A 22,355-nucleotide genomic window follows, 5' to 3' on the forward strand; every position below is an offset into this window, starting at 1 on the left:
ATTAAAAGAGATTTCCTTTTTGTTTACCCAATTTTTACCAAGCTTTTTGAATTACGCTTCTTCATCGGTGAGTGACTCTCTCTCACTTACTCTATCTTCCCTTGATGATCATCTTCTTGATCATCATTATCATCATTTATTCTTGTTCTGAGCATTTCTATGGAATAATATTCATTGAGAATTTGTTGGAAGCAAGGAAAACAAGGTGGAGTTTCAATGAATAGTGACTGTCTTGTGAACGTCTAAGGCTGAGCCAAGCAGCTCCGCCTTGATGCACTGAGTAGGTTGAGGTTGGGTTGAGCTTGGATTGGTGATGAAGCCCAATGAAAAGAGCTGTTAGAGGAAAGAGGAAGGAGTAAGAGAGAGTCGATGAGAGAGAGAGAAAAGGTGAAATTTAGTGTTGGATGAAAATGGTTAGTTGATAATGTTGACTGAAAATGATCAACAGAAGGTAAAACAAGAATGAATAGTTCATCTGATTCTGTGAGATTATCATGAAAAGAAACAGCATCATTGCCATCAGCAGCATCACCATCATCATCAACAGCAACATCAACGATACCAGAATCAACATCATCAGAATCATTGAATAATCGTTTTCGTGCTTTTCGCTTATTTATATCGAGATTCATGAATTAAAAGTTATGAATGAAATGAATTCATCATTTTCTCTCTCCTTTCATTTCCCTCGTTTTTCTCACTCTTCCATATTCCCATAGTTTCAACCTGAAAATACACTCAAATAATCGATATCAACATTCAACGACAAATAAATTACCCATAAAGCACACACACACACAACGTTCTGGCATCCAACGTCCTTGACTACATCCAACTCTTTTCGTTCAAAGTTTTTTTCTTTCCTTAAATTTCTTTTCCAGTGAAGTTTTGTGAATTTTGCCATCAATTGGAAATTCCATGTGATTAATTTTTCGGTGAAATCGTTTTGTTTTTTCTTCATCTTCTCAGTCTTCTTCAACTTTACTCTTTAATGTAAACCCATTTCTTGACCATCATCACACTCATCACTCACCAAATCAAGACCAAAGATGAATCATTTAGGAACCATGTATGCCACTAAAAGGCGAAGACGGAATAGTAAAAGGTAAATGTTGAAATATGTTTATTCACTTTCATCTCATTGTCCACTTTCGGTCATCTTATAGTGTTCGTGTTCAACCCAAAGAAGGTCAAACAAAGTCAAATCCCTCTAAGCGTCATCGTGAGCGACTCAACGCTGAGCTTGACATGTTAGCAAGTCTATTACCTTATGAACAAAGTGTTCTTAGTAAATTGGATAAGCTTTCAATACTGCGTCTAAGTGTTTCCTATTTGAGGACAAAAAGTTATTTTCAAGGTAAGTTTTCAGTGATTCAAGTCGACACCCGGAATTTTGTCCAATTTCATCCATTTCTGCAATTGTTTCGCCCGAATTGAAACCTTTTCTTTCTTGTTGCAGCAATTTTTAACAAAGAACGTGAAAGACAAGGCAATCTTCATGAAATTCATCGAAACACGCCTCGAGAACTTCTTTATCCTGATATTATGATGGAAGGTGATCTCATTCTCCAGGTAATTATTTTCCAATTTGACTGGCTTGTTCATTGAGTGAAGAAGAAATAGTTTGGAAAAAGTTCAATTCTCAAGTTTGCACATTTTTGTCACATTCAATTGATAACAAAACTCCATTTAAGATGATAATTTATTGCCGGTTCAAGTTGAAGTTGCCATACAAAATGTCATCTTTTTGGGTTTTGTTTAGTCTCTTTTACCTGTGCTCATGTAGATGTGTGTGTGTGTCTGTCTGTTAATTAATTAACAAAGCAATTAGGAGACAATATCTTGACAGAATATCTTTCAAGACCTGCAAGGAAGTTGAAGGTAAAACAGACGTAAGACTTTAAATTAATGTGAGCAACTTGCAAGAAAACAAAATGAAAACTTTTGTCAAGATAACAGAACAAAAAAATGACAAGAAAAAAGTTGCTTGAAATGCTAATAGTTTGGCGTAATTTTGTAGCCCACAAAGTCACTCTAACAAGCCAATTTAGCTCTTTATTTCAATTGTACAATGTTAGATAAGGTTCAACAAAAGAAGCGACTGAAAACAATTAATCTCAATAACAAGAGTTATTCAGTTGAAAATGAAATGATTCAAAGTACAAACATTGATGTCCTCTAAGCTCAAGGGTTTGATGTGCATCATTGGCTTATTTTGCATCATACTTGTAACATAAAGACTGGTTCAGACTCATGATGAACATTTCATAACTCGAGTTGATTTTACTGAGTTGATATAAACAAAGCTTGTTAATTTTACCTGAAAAAATAAATCGATTTAGAGAATAAAAAATTCTAAAAATTGACGAGACTCGAACTCTAAACCTTCATAGTTACACCTTCATTCACTGAGTTACCCTTCAACTCACAATTTTCAAGATTTTATGTTATAATGAAAATGCTCGAGTTTCAAACCCAAATATCTCAGGAACCACTCACCATCAGATGAAATTATAGTTTCCATAACTCACCATTCTCTAGCAAATGATCTCAGAATCTCATGAATCTCAGCCAGTCTCGGGTAACTCCTGAGATCCCTTGAAGTTTCTTACCTTAACTTGTTCTTTCCGTTTTATCGATGAAAAAGTGTCGAAAATATTCTTTGGTTCAGAATTTTCAACTTGTTCTACCATTTCGATGTTGGTTTTTCACATTTCTAAGATCAAACCAATGTCTTTAGAAATTGGAAAATGGGCATTTTTGTGAATCGCATGTCGAGCTAGTTACTGTTCATCCACCATAATCTAGGAACTAGAACAAGTATCGACACAAAACATGATACAAACTTGAGATACTTAATGTTTTCGTCGATGAGCTGCAAGAAAAAGGAAAGGTAAAAACTTAGTTAAGTAGCTAACGAATAATAATAATAAACATTTCAATTTTTTCAATAAAAAAGTGACATTTATTGATGAAGTTAGAATTTTTTTGTTCAGCTTTTTCCTGCAATTTCAATTGGACTCATTTTAATGGTCAAATGCTATTGGTTTTTGTCAACGCCAATCCTTTTCAATTGCAAGTAAAGAAAAGTAAAATTGATCAACTTAAATTGAAGATAATTTTGGATGAATACAAAAAACGATGAAAAAAGGAAAACATAATTTGACCGTAAAAGTGACTGATATAGCTAAATAAATTTAATTTACCTGAAAGAAGATGAAATTGGGAAGAAAATTACCGAGAAAAGTGATTTTTCTCTTTTCTTTTTTTCTCCTCTCTTCTTACCTTTTCCAGTTCATCCTCGGGCTAAATCATCTTGTTGATTACATTGAATGTGACACAGTGTATCTTGTCAATGAAATAAAAAAATGTTAACAAGATGATGGTGATGATGATGATGATAGAAAGAAAGAAAGTTTTCTTCTCTTCACTTTTGTTAACCATTATTGGTTAACCTTTTTCAATAATCTTTTAACCGTGAGAAGGTCAATTCCTGTTGTTGTTGATGTTGTTGTATTATCAATGAACAGGGCAACAAACATGATTGAATGATGATGAAGATAATGATGTTAATGTGAATCATTTTTTTATCCATTTTTGTCTTCTTTTTTGCTCATCTTTTCCATTCTCATCTTTCTCTGTCAGGCACTCAATGGATTTTTACTCATCTTAACCTGTGATGGAGAAGTTTTTTACACTTCTCATACTGTTGAAACGTACCTAGGATTTCATCAGGTAAGACAGTTTTTCATTGCAATCAACTTTTCTTCTTCTTCTTCCTCCTTTTTATCAATTAACTTGCTGCTTCTGTAAGGATAACTTTTCAAGTCGTTGTAACTTTGTAATCAATTTAACAAACTCATAAAAAAAGTTTATCTTGATCAGATCAAATCTTTTAATAGTAATTGAGTGAAAAAATCATTAATTGTTATTAATTGTGAAAAAAGTGCAAAAATGCTTGCTAATTACACCAAATGGTATGTTTTTAGTTTCTAATGTCTCCTCATTACTTTAATGTTGACTCAAAAGTTTATCTTGGTAATAACAATTATCAAGTAAACCTGACTTGTTACTTACTTGACATCTTATTTTTGAATTCAACTCTTTCTCATCGATTTGATAAACTTTTTAGTCGAATGTTGAAGTTGAAATCATTTTGAAACATTTTGTAATATTGTCTAATAAGGTTTAGCCTAGTAGGTAAAGGAGTAGGTGAAAGTATGGAGATTTTGGGTTCTGTGGTTAAGATGTCTGGCTTTCAGAGCTCACTCCGTTTATAACCGGTGTAGACCGGGTTAGGGCAAGTGTTGTATGATACTGAGGACAGGCTTAGAGGTGTTCAGTCATACTGAAATCTCATGTGGTAATGTGATATGGTTAGGGTGATATGGCCATCTCTCAGAGCTCACGACTAACTATCACAGTCACTTGATGAATGTTGACTCCGTTTATGGATGATATCTGAACCCACTCTAGATTCAATTCTCGATGACTATTTCGTGAATTAATTTGAATGATTTAGAAGTTTTTGATCAAAATTTTTTAATAAATTTTCGCATTTCTCGATAAATTTACCTATGAAATCGATTTTTTCGATTTTTACAAACACAACCATTTGTGAAAAAGTGCCACAACACTTTTCCTTGACATTTGCAACACAAAAGTATCAACAAATCTTCAATATTGTCTTCTGATTTGAAAGCACATGTTTTTTAAAAAGATCAATCAATTTATGAATGAGAAAATCTATTAGATCGATTTGAAAATCGGATCCGAAAATCGATAAAAATTTCAAGTTCATTTGATTTGTTAATTACCCAATCAAACGACCGAATCAAAGAATGTGGAGATTCAATGTTAACTGAAATTTTGATTATCTTGAAATAATTAAATGACGGCAATGAAAATTTCAAAGATTAGTATTTATTTGAATTTCAAGCTTTAGACTGATATAAACATTTTGCAATTCCTGATAATTTGTAATCAACATTTGAATTTGACTGTTAAAATTTGTCAAAATGTAATTCAATTGAATCAAAATTTAAGTATGTTAATCAATGTTTTCAATCATGAAGATAGCTTTGAAGTCAAACTTTAAAATCTTAATCAGATTCTTATTCAAGTTATGAAGGATAGTTCAATTATTTGAAATTGAAACGCTAAAATAGAAAAATTTTTGTCGGCTTTTTGTATTTATAATACAAAAATTACACTTTTACCGGTGAAAAGTTCCAGTTTCACATTTTATCAGTTTGCTTCAAAATAGTTATTCTTGTTGAATCATTTCATTGAGCGTCATTCAATGAATACAAATTTGTTAAACGGTTTTTCCAGGCAAAGTAAATTAATATCAGAGAAAAAATATTCAACTAGAAGAGGAAGTTGCAAGTTAATGATGATGATGATGATGATCAGGATAGTTGTTTGTCAACTAATTAAAACTCAAATCACATTGAATAGAGAAAAGGTAAAGTGTTAAAGAATTTGTTGTTGTTGAAGAAAAAAAATGAAGTCAATTTTTCGTCTTTTGTTGACTAATGAATCCATAAACTGTGGGTTTAAATTGTTGAACACAAGTTGAACATTGAAAAGGTTCAATTTGCTGACCATTTATCTAGATAATCAATGAGACCGTGAGAAAAGGTTTCATTTTAATGAGAGGTGACCAACGTAACTGCCCCTTAAACAACTCACCCACAGCCTGCCAGTGTCTCTCTCATTTCAAGTCTTACCTGTCAAACATCGTCAACATCATAAATCAAGTTGACTCAGGTTAGCTAATCACGTGACAACAAACTTACCTTTTGTCTTCTTTACAAATGCTAACAAGAGTAACCAAGAGAAAGGATAACTTTCATTTTCTTGTCTTTACCTTGTTAGACAACTCGGACAATGGCAACTTTATGGTTTGCTTTACCTTTCATTTTGACCCAACTTTTCTGCCCGTTTCGCCTTCCATTCATCTACTCGTGTTTTTTGTTGTTGTTTTTTTTGAGTTAATCAACTTGGCGTTGTTGGCCTTTACTAATAACATGTTTGACTTGCCATTGGCCACGCGCCTAATCAAATCAAATTATTTTCACATCGATCCATATTGATGACGTTTGATGAATGAATTGAAAAGTATTACAAAGTAAAAAAGTTGATGTTTACTAGTCAACCTTTCAAAAGGTAAATTAGCTTTGCCCATCAAGTATTGATTGACTTTTGCTAACAAGTTTAACAATACAATGAAAGGTTATTGTGTTTTCACCTTTCATTGGCTTTTCATTCATTTTTCATCCCTCACCTTTGATTGGCATTAGTAGATCAGTAAAGTTTACCTTCACTGATGCCAACTTTGATATTCATCTTTTCCTCATTCTATGGATGGAAACTTTTGCGCAGTCGATATTTTACTTTCTTTCACTTTTCCAATTTGAGATTATTTTACTCAAGATTGTGAGCTCGGCTTTTTGAACCTTTTTTCAGTCGAAGCTAATGTTTGACTTTCCAATCGCAAAATATTTTGATCGCAATTTTCACTCTACATTTACCATTAGCGTCATTTTAGTTAATCGACATTTAACTTGTAATCGATGATCAAGGGACTTTCACGCCCGTTTTGAATGAAGAATATTTTATCCAAAAATCGGTCTGAGATCATGTTTTATGATTGAGAATTTAAAGGTTGAGAAAAGTTCAGAACCAATTATTTTCTATAACTTTGCTCATTGACAGCTACTCGAATGTTCAATTTGATTATTGCTTATGCTCTTGAGCTTGCGTATTTCATTTCAAGTGGTTTGAAAATGAAGCGATCATTGATATTGGAACATCAAATCGATGGACGAATTTGAGTTTTTGATTAATCAATCAATAGCGTCAAAAGTATGCCGTCAATGTAGAGATTTTGAGAAATTTTATCGATCTATTCAATTTTGCTTCAAAGGCATCTTTAAACAAACTTTTGATAGCGAATATAAACTGATCGCTATGTCTTGTCGACCTAAGCGTTGGACTCGCTAAGTCGAGTGAAGTTGAATAGACTTGAATGGAAGTTGTAAAATGTTTTGTCAAAGTTGAGCGGATTCATCGTCATTCACTGATCCTTTTGGGTTCATCAACAAAATATTGATCCTAATTAGAGCAATTGAAAGGCTGAAAATAATCTCAATTGAAATTTCTTGAAATGAAACAATTTTCCCTTTGTTTGAAAGCAAACCAAAGTTACTATTCATTGAAGCGTTCAACTAATTAATGTGATTGAAGCGTAAAATTCAATTTTCATTTTTTTCCCTCTTTACTCGTAACTATTGTTGTTCAATTAAACTAGCAAGATGAAAAGTGCGGAACCTCAACAAGCAAAAGGTAAATTTAAATAATATTCATTTTGTTCAAATAATAACGATTATTATTTGGCCAAAAAAACACATTCATTTGATTGATTCATATTCATATATTGAAAGATAATAAAAGATGAAACTTCATCTCAGAATTGATTCACTGAGGGTTTGCCATTGATTAAAAGCAAATAGACCATAATTAGGGAAGGTTATTGATTGGATTGCAATTGAATCTGGAAACGCATTTCTTTACCAACATTTTTTGTTCTTGTTGGCACTGAAGAAATGATTGAATCTCTGAATGAAATTTCAATTGACAAAATGCTAAAAAATCAACTTGCTTTTTGTATTCACATGATTAAGATTTGATTGAAATTTCAATTAACTTTAAACAATTTTGCTCTTCTTTTCACTTTCAATCAAGTTTATCATTTTTCTTCACCACCTTTTTTATGCTCAATCCTAATTATCATCATTTAAATGATGATATTGATGATGATGATGATGATGAGTTGCACAAAAAAAGAGGAAACCTTAACTTGACCAGAAGTTTCAATTAGATTGAAGATAATGTGAACTGAAACAAGCCTTCAGGGAAGCCTCAGCTTTTTTTTGTTGTGTTTTTATTATTAAAATTAAGATATTCATTGGGAAAATGTGAAAAGTAAGGTTGGGCTGAGAGGCTTGATAAATTAGACAAGCTACTTCATTGTATAGCCTGGAGCATTTAACCATAAATACAATCAAATTCAAAACCAATGTTTTTTTACCTGTTTTACTTTTCATTGCATCTTGACATTCACTTCATTGTACTCTAACTTGAATGTGATAATAAAAAGTTCATCAATGCTTCCATGTTAAACTTGAGGAAAGCTTTTTTCTCTCGGTTTTTCTTCGCTTTTTTTATTATCATTAGCATAAACCATCAGCTTTAACCATCAAAGTTATCATCGGTTGTGATTAATGTAATTACCTTTTAGGTTAAATCATTTGACTTGACATTGTTATTGGAAATGCATCATTTTTCAATCAAAGTTTAGTTGCAAGTAAAACCAAGAAATGCTTTGGATTGAAAGTTAATCAGAGTCATTGGTAGAGATGTTCAGTATCGATGATTCAGAACCTCGATTCTGAAGTTCAGCGCCCAAAGGTAATTGTAAAGTGAAGTGAATAGATGGAAGATTTTTGGAAAAAAAACTCTGAAAACAAGATTCAATCTGAAATTAATTGATGAGACAGAACCTGAATTTATTTCGAGGTAACCAATCATCTGAGTGCACTTTGCATTTTAAATTTGCCCAAATCTTCAATTGGCGTTAATTTTGGCTAATTTTGGATTTCTGTCTTTTTTATTAGCGCGATAATTTCAATCGCGATTGTTTTGTTTATCGATACTTTTTCATGCGGTTGATAGTTCATCTCATTACCTAACAACTCCAGTCATTAGAGCAGTCTGGCTCTTCCAAGACGTTGATGTTATCAGGTTGTCAACTTGATCAACCTTTGCCTCTGACAAGTCTGCCAGTAAAATTTTGAGTCAAGCTCGCCAAGTGAAATTTTTGTTAAGATGAAATCAACTTCAGAGGTTATCGTCAACCAAACTTAAACTTTTTTGTCAAAATAATTCAATTTTTAATCAAAAATCAAACCGAATGTTTAGAAATTTCTGCTCAAAAAACTTCATGAACCGATGAAAAGCAGTAAACATTGATCAATACGCTTTTGATCTGAAAATCTTGTAAGCAACAATGGAGCGATGAAAAGTTGAAAGGCGAGAAGAACTGAAAGCTCTCATTTTGACCCAATTTTGTTTACCTTGATATTGATCAATTGTTCAATTTACTGTTTTTTTCTCTGAAATTTACCTTGATGATTGTTAATGTGTATGAGTTTGTGTACACTTCTCTTTTCCATGAATGTCCATGTTATTATGATGTAAAAAAAAGAAGGCAAAGAAAAGTAAAAAGAACGATTGATAACCAGAAAATCGATGAATGAAGAGAAAAATTATGATTAAAAGAAGAAAAGAAGAAGCAGCAACAACAAACACACAAAAAAAGTAAATTACATTAACAACGAAATAAACAAACAAACAGGTAGATAAAAGAAAAGGTATAACCAGGTAAATACCAGGTAAATTTAAAGACAGCAAATTTACAAAAGAAAATGATTGCCAAATGATAATAATGATGAGGATGAGAAGGAACTGGAATGATAATAAAAAGTAGAGAGAAAAATATATTCTTCAAGAGATTTCAGTTTCTCTCTCTTTTTTTACCTTTAAAATTGATGCAATTTTTAGTGTTAACAAGTAAAAGGCCGAATATCATATTTTGCTTATTTGCTCTTCTTTTCTTGTTCATCCTTACAGTTGTTACAAATGGTTATTATCAAACCTCAACTATCTGCTATTTTTAAGTCGGCTTACAGCTTGTACATTTTCACCGTCAAGATGATAATGATGATGAAAAGGAAATGAATGCGAGAATGAAGATGATGATGAAGAAGAAGAAGAAACAAGAACCAATCAATCTCAATTTTTTCACCTTTACTTTACATCTATTTATTTGTTGGTGTTAACCCAATAGTTGATCCTATAAGGTAACATGAAAGTCCATTAATACGCATATTCGTGGAAAAGACGAATGATGATGAGATGAGATGATCAAAGATGAAAGATTCTTGTTATTTGCTCATTTAATTGGAAAGAATGTGAAAAGATGAAAATGAACAACAAATTTGAATCAATCTGATTAGCTTTTTATCCTCTTCTTTGTCCATCAATCTCATCTCAACCTTTAGTATTATTTACACTTTCATCATTCCTCAACAAGTAAAGATGATGAGATGAAAGTGAAAGACAAAACGGTAAATCTCTTGATTGGATTCTTTGTTGATTCAAGTTTACTCGTAACAATCATGATGATGACTGCAGGATGGAAAAGGTAAACACTGAATCTATAGGTTTAAGGTGAAAATGTTGATTTTCTTCATTCAACTGAGCAAATTTTTTTTCGCTTCATTTTTGCGTCTTTTTGGGTTTTTGCTTCTTCACTTAAAGAGTTTTTGCTCTTCTTCTTTTTCATCTTTTTTTGCTGCTGCTCTGCAAAAGTTACCTTGAAATTACGTAAATTATTCTTCAATCCATTTCCAGGTCAACTTCCGTTGAGTTGAGTTTGCTCCATTAATAGGATGAAAGAGGAAAAGATTACTTCTTCTTTTTCTTATTCCATGGTTTTATCATTTCTCGTTTTTTCCTGTCTTTTACCTTCTCATTCAAGATTCAATGTTGATTAGCTTTTCACTTGAAAACGCATTAACTTTTCTCTCTCTTCTGGTCTTTTGCTCTTCTTTACTGTGGTTACAATTTAATTTCAACCTGAATCTCTTACGACAATTAAATCACTGCAACAGCCTTAATTACCTGAATCAAATCCATCAAACTGTTAATCGACAAATGAAAAGGTAAAACAAAAAGCTCAAGTGTAACAAAAGTTATCGTCATTGTTGTTGTTTTAAGGTTTTGTTAAATTGTAATTTGCAATTGATTAAGATTAACAATTTGATTAAATGGAAACAAAAAGTTGCCACTTTGGTTGAGATTTGAAAAATTGTTGATGGTTAATCTGTTATCTTGACAGGAAAGGCAATTAAATGTTGAGCCTAAAAGTCAAACCTAAAAGTGTCATTCTGATGAAGTGAGACTTTAAATGATGATCGTTGAAAGGGCCAAAGTGGCCTTTGACTTTGGCCAATCTTTTTGTTCTTGTCAAACTGAGCAACAGAAATGGCTATAAAAAAAAGGTTCACTTTGAAAGTTGAAGAAGCTCAATTGATTTTCACGCTCTTTTGAACGTATAACCATGGTTACACTTTTGGTCCATTATCATTGGTCATCAGTAATCAGATTAATGATGTTACCTTTGTCACTTGACAGTTGTGCCCACACGACCCAACTCATGACCAATAATAATGATCATAAAAAGCGATGATAATAGTTGCTCTAATGATAGTTGAAACTGTTGATAATTATTGGTCAAAGTTGGAGGCAAAAAAAAATAGAATCGCAATTTCGCTTTTCCAACATTTTTTACCTTTTCTCATTTGATTCAATTAACATGGTCAACTGGTAATCATCATTAGTCAATTGTCATTAATTAACGTCAACTTTGATGATGTCAACTTGGATAACAAGCTTTAACCCAAAAAATGATAGTTTTTGGTGAAAAGAAAACAATTTTTTCTTCTTCCATTTTTTGTCCAGAATAATTTGATAATTTGTTTTCATTTTTTTGGATAAACTTTTTTCTCGTCTGGTGCTAATTAGTGACAGAAGCAACTTTGAAATTCAATATCAACTGTAGATGTTATCAGGGTAACAGGTAAAGGTGATGAGAAGAGAGAAAAAATGGAAAAAATTTTGCCTTCTTTTCTTGGTCAAACACAATTGATTGCTTCAAGGCAAAATGATATTTGATTAAAAGTTTAAACCCGAGATGAGAGAGAGAAAAAGGTGAAAAATCTTTAATTTGAGTTAATTATCTAAATTTGATTGCAATTGAATCTGCAAGAAAATTCATTGCATTCATTGCATATGAATCAATTGAATCTTGGAAAAAAATAATCGATAAAAGTTTGGTGAGAAGAAAAAGTTATCCAAGAAAAATTCATCAGAAGGTTCAGGTTCTTCTTTTTTGTCTTTTTTTCCTCTTCTCCTGAAAACTCTGTATTTACAATCCAATCAGGTAAACGGCCATTTGAAATGTGATTGTTAATTAGGGCCAAATAAAGCCATTTCAAGTGAAAATATTGATTCAATTGATTGAACTGAAACAAGCCTGAATTGAGGTTCAAAAGTCTCTTTATGGGTTTGGTATTTGCAACTTGATAGCAATAAAAGGTTAACAAAATTGTTACTCTGATTTAGTGACCATCACAATTTGAATAAGTTTAAAATTGATTTTCCTCTAAAGAGAAGAAAATCGGAAAAAAATCTTTTCTTCTCATGTTTCACCTAATTTTATCATTTGATTATTCATGCTTGATGACTTGCAACTGCATCTAGTACATGATCTAGCTATTGGAATGATGATAGTAAAAGTTGAACTCTAATCAAGTGAATTGATTCAATTGACCAAATCAATTATTCAATAGTAAAATGATAACAGTTTCACCCTTGCATTTGCTATCCACCAATTTGGTTGGTCAATTATCATGTTTACTATAAGTTAAGGTTTCCAGGTTGGTTAATACTTTAAATTGTATCTGGTTAATTTATTTGCCTATCATTCAGGCAATTTCAATGTAATCTTTTCAACGTTAAAGGCAATCATCTATTCGTTGTATTTCAATTTCCCTCTTATTACTATCATTAAGACAAATTATAAGATTAAAACTTCAATCCTTTATTATCAGTTTTGCCTTTTTTTACCCAACAATTTGATTGTTGTGATTTGCAAATTGTAAAAAATATTTTTCTCCCTCTCTCTCTCTTTGCAAATAATAATAAAAGTCTTGGTGCAAATTTTGGCTCTAAATACGTGATGAAATTTTATTTCAATCAAATCAATTTTGTTGCCCATAAAAAGTTTATACACTTGTTTTTAGATCTTATCAAACTCTTGTCACAATCAAACTGTCTTGTAAGTTGCCGGCTTTTAATACGTTGGCAAAACTAGTTTGACTCATTAGGTTAAAATCACCTTGTAAGCTTGTACAAGTTTCCAGTCAACTTGTTACAATAATGCAAAATAACCCGATGAGTCTCGGGTCATTCGGTTAAACTTTGAGTCTAATCTTTAGACTAATAAGTCATACTTAGGCTAGGTTACGTTAGGTTAGGATATATCCTTTTGAAGATGCTTTCAATGGGATTTTTGTTGATGCATCAAAGTCGAGTCAAAGTTGAAAAGTTTATGTTTCAAGATTTTGAACATTTCGCAAGATGAAAAGTTGAGCTTTTTATTTTCACAGTTTCACAGTAATTGAGTTGTATTTTGAAAGTTGTTCAGCCGTCAACTGGGAATGCCTTTTCTTTGAACAAATTTTGCGCACTGGAAAATAAATTATCAGAATTTTTTGGAAAAACTGCTGCTTTTTGTTGGGCAAATTTGATCGCTCAACGGGTGATCCTGGTGTAAATAGGCCATAAAACAAAGGGAACTTCAAATGATATGGTTTGTCGTAAAAATAATTTTGAAACTTTTTTTGCTCTCTTAGGTAACCAAACCGACGAGGGTCAAGAGAGAGAGAGAGAAAAAGAAATGAAAGTAACCCGTAATAGCCTCAATTAGATTGAATGAGAATGATATGTAATAGTTGGAAGAGAAGCAGAAGATAATGATGATGAAAGTGAATTAAGTTATGGATATAATACAAATGGGTAAACCTATAATTAAATATAACCATAGGTCTCAATTTGATGATGATGATAATAATAATAATGGATCCATCAAAGTATATTAAACAAGGGTAAAAGTAATATGAAACAAAAAGAGGAAGAACAAGGCGAAAAGAGAAAAGTGATGAAGAGAAAAGAAAAGTTTATCAAAAATTGAGTGTCCAACTTTGAGTTGTAATATCATCATCATCATCATCATCTTGCACAAAGTGAAAGACATGAAAATGATCCAATCATGATGAGTGAGCAACTCAATAATAGGTTGACCATTAAACCATCAATTGTTATATTAAAGTGAAAACAAGAAAAGACGAGAAAAAACAACAAAAACTCGAAGATTGAAGTTTGATTGATCAAGCAAATGGAGAGAAGCATCGAGTCTGAAGCAAGGTTAGTGATGATGATTAGGTTGATGATGAGAGGGAGGAGATGAAGGAGGAGGCCAAAGAGCGTCGCATTTGTGAGCCGAGAATGGGAAAAGGTAAAGGTAAAGGGGAAGATGAAGAAGCGCAAGAAGCGGGAAAAAGATATAAAATGGTCTCTTCTTGTTATCAACGTCAACTACGTCCGGCACCCGTAACGTTGTGAACATCTTATTACGTTTCAAGTTATAAATCATTGTCAAGCTCTGCTCAAAACCTTAACCTTAAAATTAATGGACCATTTGCCTTCATTAAAATGTTAGTTAGTTAATTGTTTTTCAACATTTTCTTGTTTCTTTTTTTTCTACTTTTTTTCTCTTCGCTTTTTTTGTGTCTCTTTTTTTTACCAACAAAAACAAAAGGCTCTTTGCCCTTCTTTTCACGGTCCTTTTTGGGCACTTTTTGTGCAATGACTAGTTGACCTTTTACCCTTGATGAGGCCTAAAACAAGAAAAAAAACTTTCCTCAAACACTTAATCATACTCAATGAGTAAACACTTTTTACACAAAAGCAACACCTAAGGTGAGATCCTGTTGATCTTTTGTGAGACAAAAAGTCCCCCAAGAATTGGGCACTTTTCCCTTCTCTTGTTTTCAGTTTTGAACTTTTCATGGTTCAATGAAATTGAAATGAAAAGTTTACTTTTTCTCCCTTTTTTCATGCAAATATTTTTCAATATTCAATTTAGCTTCTCAACTTGTCGAATGGCAAAATCACGGGATTTTGGACACGAAAGTATTTTCCATCAACAAGGAAGTTGGGTTGAGATAACTGTTCAGAATTAATCGGAAATCTTTCAAAGTGCATGAGCAAGCTTTTAAGCTTCTAGGGTTGATCAGTCTCGAGTTTTCAGACAGATTTTAAAGTTAAATTTGATTCGCTTTCGAAATGAAAGATCATTTATTTTCTAGATTTGTGGGTTTAAAGTCAATCATTTTCATTGAATAATTCATGATGAATGAGAGCAACATGATTAATAATATTGTTAAAAACTTTAATTGATGAATCGATTCACGAAAAAATGTTAACTGACAGTCTTGCGATCCTTTGCGAAAACCGATTGAAAATATAAGATTAATGTTCGAACAATAAATTTTGAAATTTTAAAGTTCATTCCGAAAGTCGATTAACTTCGATCTCATCTCATTGCTGACATTTCCATTGACACTTTATGACCACTTTAAAATCACAAGTTTCTTTGTTTGTTCAAAGATTCAAGATTCATGAAAATTTTACTCGAGAAAATGTTCAACTTTGAAAAATCGAAACTTTTTGTGTCGCTCACTTGGCAATCGTTTAATCAATCTTCATTGTCTTGAAATAAGCAATTGATTGAAGCAAAAATTGAATAAAATTGCAACTTTACTTTTCTCTGAAAATATTTAGTTTCAAGCGTTCTTCGTTCAACTAATTTCATGAAATCACGTAAAGATTAAGTCTTTTTACTTGTAAAAAATTGAATGAATGAAACATTTGTTTCTATTTGATTACAATTACGTTAAAGTAAACATGGAAAGGTAAGTTGAAACGAAATGAAATTTTTTATTATTCAATAATGATATGAATAGTGAATTGGAATGTTAATTTAATCATTATTGGGTTAACAATGTAATAATAATAAAAAAAGGAAGAGAAGAAGAAAATAAGACAAGAAAAGGTAAACAGGTAACATGAACCAGATGACGTGAATATTTCCAAGTTAAAGATCGATAATCGAATGGTAATGAGAAAGAATGGAAAAGGTAAATTTATTGTCAAGATAAATATCGATTTTGATTGCTTTTTACCTCTGTAATAATAGTTCAGGTAAATAAGTATTACAAGCCAATAAGCTGATTGATGATTGATGAAAGATTGAGAGACAATGTAAACATCATTGTTACCATTATCATCATTTTTATTATTATTGTTATCATCATTTAAGACAAATATTTTCTCTTGCCTGTCTTTTTCCACTTTCTTATATCAAAATCGATTAATCTCATCACCATCAACTTAATCATCAATTGTTGCCCTTTGTTGTTGCTCTCATCTAACCTTACCTGACTTTGTCTATAGTTGGCCGTAAAAACATTGACTCATTACTTTCTTGTCATCAATTGTCCTTCAAACAATATATTAATGATGAACAGTTGAAGGGAAAAAATCAGACATTAATAATGATAAAGTAACACACTTTTACTAATGATGTAAATGGTGCTTAAGAGACTGTCAGTGATGAGAAAATTTTGCGACTTTCATTGACCAAGTCGAGGTGAGTCTTGGATCCCGATAAAACTTTTGTTCGGTAAAAATTATCTAATCTGAAACCCCAAGATTAAAGAGCGCAAAAATTGTTTTTCTCTTGTGTTTTGTGATTTTGAAGTGTAATGCGATAAGCAAGATTTTCCAGCCATTTTGAAAATACCGAGTGTTGAATGAAAAGGCTTTTATTGTCGGTTGAAAACTGACTTGGTCGCTTGATTGATGACTACTCAATGCCTATATCACTTGACTTTCGTTCTGTGCTTAGAAATTAAATTGGAAAATTCAGTGAATTTCGAGCGTTGATGTGTACTAAAAATTTTTATCGATGGATAATCAGTTTCAGCTCTCTAACTCTTACGGTCACAGAAAGCGGTCGGTTTAACTGAAAATCAAATGATCAGAAACAGAAATTTTTATTCGTCAAAATAGATGCATTTTCTGGTTGATCATCAAAAGTTACATCAGTCAAATGAGTTTCATGAAAAAATCTGCTTCCTAAATTGAACAAAAAGCGACCCAAGTTTCAACTTTGAACTCGATTTTCTCGAAAACTGTTGATCAGAGAAATTTTTAAATCGCGAAAATTCACTCAGTTTTTGTGCTTATAAAAACTTGAGTTTCAACTCTCAACTCGAAAGAAAATGTTTCTGAGTCAATCTTTTGAGAGAAGTTTTAATCTTAAATTTAATTACAATTGCATGTGGACACAACACTTTCGGATCTTACAAAGGGAAAATTTTCGGTGTAAATGGGCAAAGTTTTGTTGAAAGAATCAATTTTTCCTTTGCTTGAAAAAATTAGACAAATGATCCTAAAATTTTGAAACTTGTATTTCCACTCTGGCCAAATCACCAAGACATTTGAAAATGATTTCAAATTAAAATTGCGATTTCAATAGCCACTGTTGGGAAAAACGGGTTAAATTTTGTTATAACAAGCATCTAACTTGAGGCTATTGATCGGCTGAAAACGCAACCAGAAATGTAATATCAATCAGATAATCAGAAAATTTTAAACTTCTTAACTTTCCAAGCAAGTTATCATATTATAAAGATTTATATCAAATATCAAGTTACAATTTTATTGCAACTCTTCAAATATTGACAACTTTTGAGCAGTTTCACAGTTTTTAATTGCACTTTTCACATCTTAAATTGACTCACAAATCGCTTTTTAATCTACTTTAATAGCTCATTGTACCTAATCAAATCAGATACAATTTCAATCATTCAAAATTTGGAAATGAATCTTTTGATGAAATTCAATTTTGCTCAATTTTGTTAAGTAAACTTTTCAATTGAAAAAAGGCAAAAATGAAAATTTGCTTTTTTCAAAATTCTGTAAACCAAACTATTCTAACTCAATAGTAAATCTCGTTTCACCAGTTTATTTGTTATTCAGTTTTCATTTTCAAATACAGGTTACAAGGGTCAGTTGATATTAGAATGACCTTGATCCCTTTGAAAGATGATGATGATATAGTAACAAATATAAAGGAAATGACAGGAAAATGAAAAAATACTAAAATCGATTCAATCTTTTCTTCTCCTTCTCTTTCGTTGACATGACATCAATCATCAAAATTGGTATCTCCTTCTCTTCCATCTTTTATCTTCAATCTTCATCTTTTAATTAACCTCTCTCTCCATTTCCTTTCTTCCATCATCATCATCATCATCATTCTTTTCTTACCTTTTTTCATATTTGATTTTTGATATCGATTTTTGTTCTTGAGGTAAACACAAAATCTCATCAGAACCAAAGGTACAGAGAGAAGAGAAAAAGTTTTCTCATTGAATTTCCATTGAACAGTTTCAAGAAAAGAAACTCAATTGTTCATAATTAACCTATAACACTTTAATTAATGATGAAAAGAGCAGATAAAAAATGTCATTATTGAAGAATCGAAGGAAAAAGAAACAAAAAAAACATTTATTTACCTTCGAAATCGTAGCTTATTGTTCAACATTAGAAATTATTTTTTGCTCAAAATTGAAAATTGAAATGCTCTTCACTATCTTCATCATCATCATCTAAATATTCACTAATTTCTTGGTTCGTTGAATTGCGTGAGCTCTTTTTGCAACTCATCAGCATCTATTTTTTTTCTTCCTTTCTTCTTCTTCCTTCCTTCCTACCTTCAGTCTCATCATCTTTCAGTTTTTCATCTGATGTAACCTTTTGTACTGATACATGTTAACATATTTCGCGTTCATCTTCTTGTCAAACTCATTTGCTTTTTTGTTCAGTTTGCTTATTCAATAAAAAGATATATTCAACAATAACAACAATAATAACAGTAATAATATTAATAATAACCAGGACTGAATAACGCCATTTATAGCAAGCCTGATAACCACGATTTGGGTAAAAGATTAAATCGCATTTTCTTATTTTCTTGTTAACAAGGATTTTCAGTCTTTTGTTGAGATTATCATTGCATTAGGTTTTTTTTTGGCTTTTCATTCAATTCCGTCAACAATGCTAACCAACTATGAGAATCTTTTCACTCAATTTTTCAATCGAAATCAATTTTTTCGCTTTTTATGCAAACATTGCATTTTCATTTTTCACCTTTCATTTGCTTCCTTAATCGATGGAAATTGTCTTGATTTTAATCGACTAATGTTAAATTATTAAAATACCATTTTTCCGATTTCCTCTTTATTCCAATTTGAACATTGGAACACATTTTGATCACTAAATCGAAGAGAAAAATTTCTTTTTATTCAAAACTTACAATGAAATAGATTTTTCAGTTTTATGGAAACTGCATGAAGCTATTTCAAAGTTGATTTTCAAAACTAAAAACAATCGAAATCGATTTTTGAACCTTTCAATTTTTCAAATTTCGATAAATTTTTAATCATTTTTGAAGAAACTCATTTTTTTCTTGAATTTCTCAGTTTTTTATCTAAAATCTGAGTATTTTGAGTTAATCAACTTGAAACTGGTTCAACTTTGAAAGGAAAAGATGGTTTGGGCCCAAAACAGCCAAAGTCAAAACAGCCAAGTCCATAACAGCCAAGTCCAAAACGGCCAAAGTCAAAACAGCCAAATACAAAGCTGCTTAAATCAAATAAAACTACTTAAATGATCAGATCTATTAGGGGTATCAAAAAGTACTTTTGTTTTTTTACCACTGACTTTTGCTTCAATTTTGAATAAGTTTGACTTAATCAATAGACTCAATAATTTTGCGGACACAAGAGCATCGATATAGATGTATGTAGACCATTTTTTGGCTCAATCCGAGTTAATTAAGTTTAATTAATTAGCTTATCAATATCCATAGGCAGGTTTTTTTGGACTTTTTTGCAATTTGAATTGATATGATTTAAGCAGCTTTGTATTTGGCTGTTTTGACTTTGGCCATTTTGGACTTTGCTGGTTTGGACTTGGCTGTTTTGACTTTGGCTGTTTTGGGCCTTTACCGAAAAGATTGATAAATTGAGCGAAGAGAAAAAGAAAAAATTTTGAAATTCGAATGTTCATCATGATCAATGAATAAAATGATTGGTTGAGTACAATTTAATTGATAAACTCCGCCTTTGGAAATAGAAGAAGAAGAAAAGTTATCAAAAATTTTCCGCCTTTTTTTGTCCAAATGTCACCCAATTGCCCATTCATTTTATTCGCCCATCGATTCTTTGGCCAACAATTAATGTTAATTTTTTTGCTTCAATCATTAGTCGGATATTTGCCATCAAAGTGTTTACGAATTGGTTCATTCAGAGGATCGTGAAGAGCTTCAAAGGCACCTTATATGGAACTCACATTTACCCAATGAAAGAGCCAACACATCGTTACAAGAAGCCTTTTTACAAGGTAAGCTTTCAACAATCATGTGAATCGAGTGAAAAGAAAAGGAAAAACTATATTATTCAAGATCAATTCAAGTTCAATTAGATAAATTGCTTTTCTTTGCCTTTCTCACCAACTATAATAAACGAATGATTATGATGAGAAGTTGAATAAAAAACAAAAAGCGAAATGATGACCTATAGGAAGAGAGAGAGAGAGAGAGAGAGAGGAAGATAAAGAGTAAGCAATTACGATAGTTTGGGCGAAAAGACAGGAAAAAATGAAAACTCGTAAATTATTTATGCTCATTCATTTGTAGTACATTTGCAGTTTTGTTTGTTTGTTGTGATCAGTCAAGTGAATCTTTGATGAAACTTGCACAGTTGAAGTAGAGTTTTGCTTTTCAATTGAAAGGTTAACATTTTTATTTGTATTTCATCCTTCAACTTGCAAACCTCAATTTCATCGATTGTAACAAGATCAGTTTTGCTCAACTTTTTTTTACTAAAAACACTTCACTCCATTAGATGAAAAGTTTTGCGCCAATTTTCAATTCCAATGATACCTTTATTTATCAAATCAAATGGTTCACTGTTTGCCCATTCATAGATACCAATTCCAAGGTTCAATAAACATTAAAGTGTTTTCATTGAGCGATCAATACAAAAGTAAATTTAAATCCACATTTTTCTTGGTTCTTTTGAAATGCAACAATTGAAGCAAACAATTCAATTAAATGTTACCTTTCAACTGCTCCTTTGCCCTTCATTAGCAAATTATGATATTGAACTGAACAGCTGAAGATAAACTGTTGATACATTCAATTGACCCTGAAATGGGCAGCAATGGGTCGACAATTGGATAATTTATCGCTTCAAAACTCGATTAACTTGGAAAGGATTAGAGTCTTGAGGGGTCAATAAATTACGATTAAATGTTAATTAAAGGGTCAATTAGTTGGATGAAAATTTTCCATTGTTTAATGGTCAATTGCGAATATTGAACCAGACTGAAAAAGGTCAAAAAGTAATCATGAAAGGCACTTGGGAAAGGCATGATGATAGGTCAACATTGAACACTATAAATCTTGAATGACTTGAAAGGTTTTACTGGTCAAATTGAGCAAATGTTGACCATTTGGACATCAACTTTAATCAACTAATTTTTTCTTCTCTTTACTTTTCTCTCTTCTTTTCCAGAAAATTTGCAATATTTAGAGAGAAACTTTACCGTTAGATTTCGATGTTTACTCGACAATACTTCGGGTTTCATGGTAAGTCACTTTTCATTTGATTGTTACGTTTCCATTGGTTTAATCAAAGGCTTTCATCGCTTACTGCGCAAAACGGCAACCAAGTTCAACTTGACTTTATTTGACAAATGAAACTTTATAAACTTCAACTAATTGAACAAGATTGATTATCCGAAGCAAAAAAAGGTTGATTGCATTACTTTTGCTCAACTCTTGATTTGATCACATTCACCTTGTCAGATGGGAACATTTTTAGATCAATATTGCGTCTATAATATGATAAATCTTACTTCTTATAGGCTTTGATTGAAGATGGCGATGCATTAAGATTACATCGATATCTATAAGAAATGTCAACATTTATGTTTGCCTTTGTATTTGCATTTGCTTTTTCACTTTACCTTGTTTCACTGCTCAAGATGTCTTCATTAGAGATGGGAAAAGAGCATCTCTTTTGGCTCCTCTTTTGTCTTCACCACAAACCAATCATCAGTTATTAGAGTGTTTTTTTAATCAACTTTTGTTTTTTTCCTGAGTTCACACAACATTAAGAATCTTCATCTTCATCATTACCTTTATCCTTCTCACTCACTTTCATAGGTTTTGTTAATGATCACAGGTTTCAAAGAGCGTCTTCCCAAGTAATCATGACCATTCCAATTTAGATTCAGATCATGCGTTCAACTCTTAACCATTAAGAGCCATGTTTGCTTTTAATTTTTATCTCTTAATCATAATCATCTTCTTGAGCATCTTGTTTTTTATCAAAATCATTTAATGAGTAAATAATGTTTAACCTGCTCTTTGCGATCAACTAGAGGTAACTCATAGTGTGCTAATGTAATTGTTCAAGTTATTACAACATTAATTTAGTCTGTTGCTCAATGTTATCAAATTGACTTTT

The 22,355-nt window shown here is 31.6% G+C and overlaps 1 protein-coding gene across 1 annotated transcript in view; it reads left to right on the forward strand.

The window, feature by feature from the left end:
* The first annotated feature begins 421 nt into the window (after positions 1–421).
* LOC107359143 (uncharacterized) overlaps positions 422–22,355 on the forward strand; it is a 37,396-nt gene continuing 15,462 nt past the window's right edge. Inside the window, exons 1-6 of the mRNA XM_015925607.3 lie at positions 422–1,105; positions 1,167–1,357; positions 1,460–1,572; positions 3,646–3,735; positions 20,088–20,223; positions 21,399–21,472. Of these exons, the coding sequence (XP_015781093.2) occupies positions 1,050–1,105; positions 1,167–1,357; positions 1,460–1,572; positions 3,646–3,735; positions 20,088–20,223; positions 21,399–21,472 (660 nt within the window). The 5' untranslated portion in view covers positions 422–1,049. The remainder of the gene's footprint in view (positions 1,106–1,166; positions 1,358–1,459; positions 1,573–3,645; positions 3,736–20,087; positions 20,224–21,398; positions 21,473–22,355) is intronic.

Source organism: Tetranychus urticae, chromosome 1 (genome assembly GCF_039701765.1).
Source record: "Tetranychus urticae isolate SD_2017Ah chromosome 1, NJAU_TeUrti_SD_1.0, whole genome shotgun sequence".
Taxonomy (NCBI): Eukaryota; Metazoa; Arthropoda; class Arachnida; order Trombidiformes; family Tetranychidae; genus Tetranychus; species Tetranychus urticae.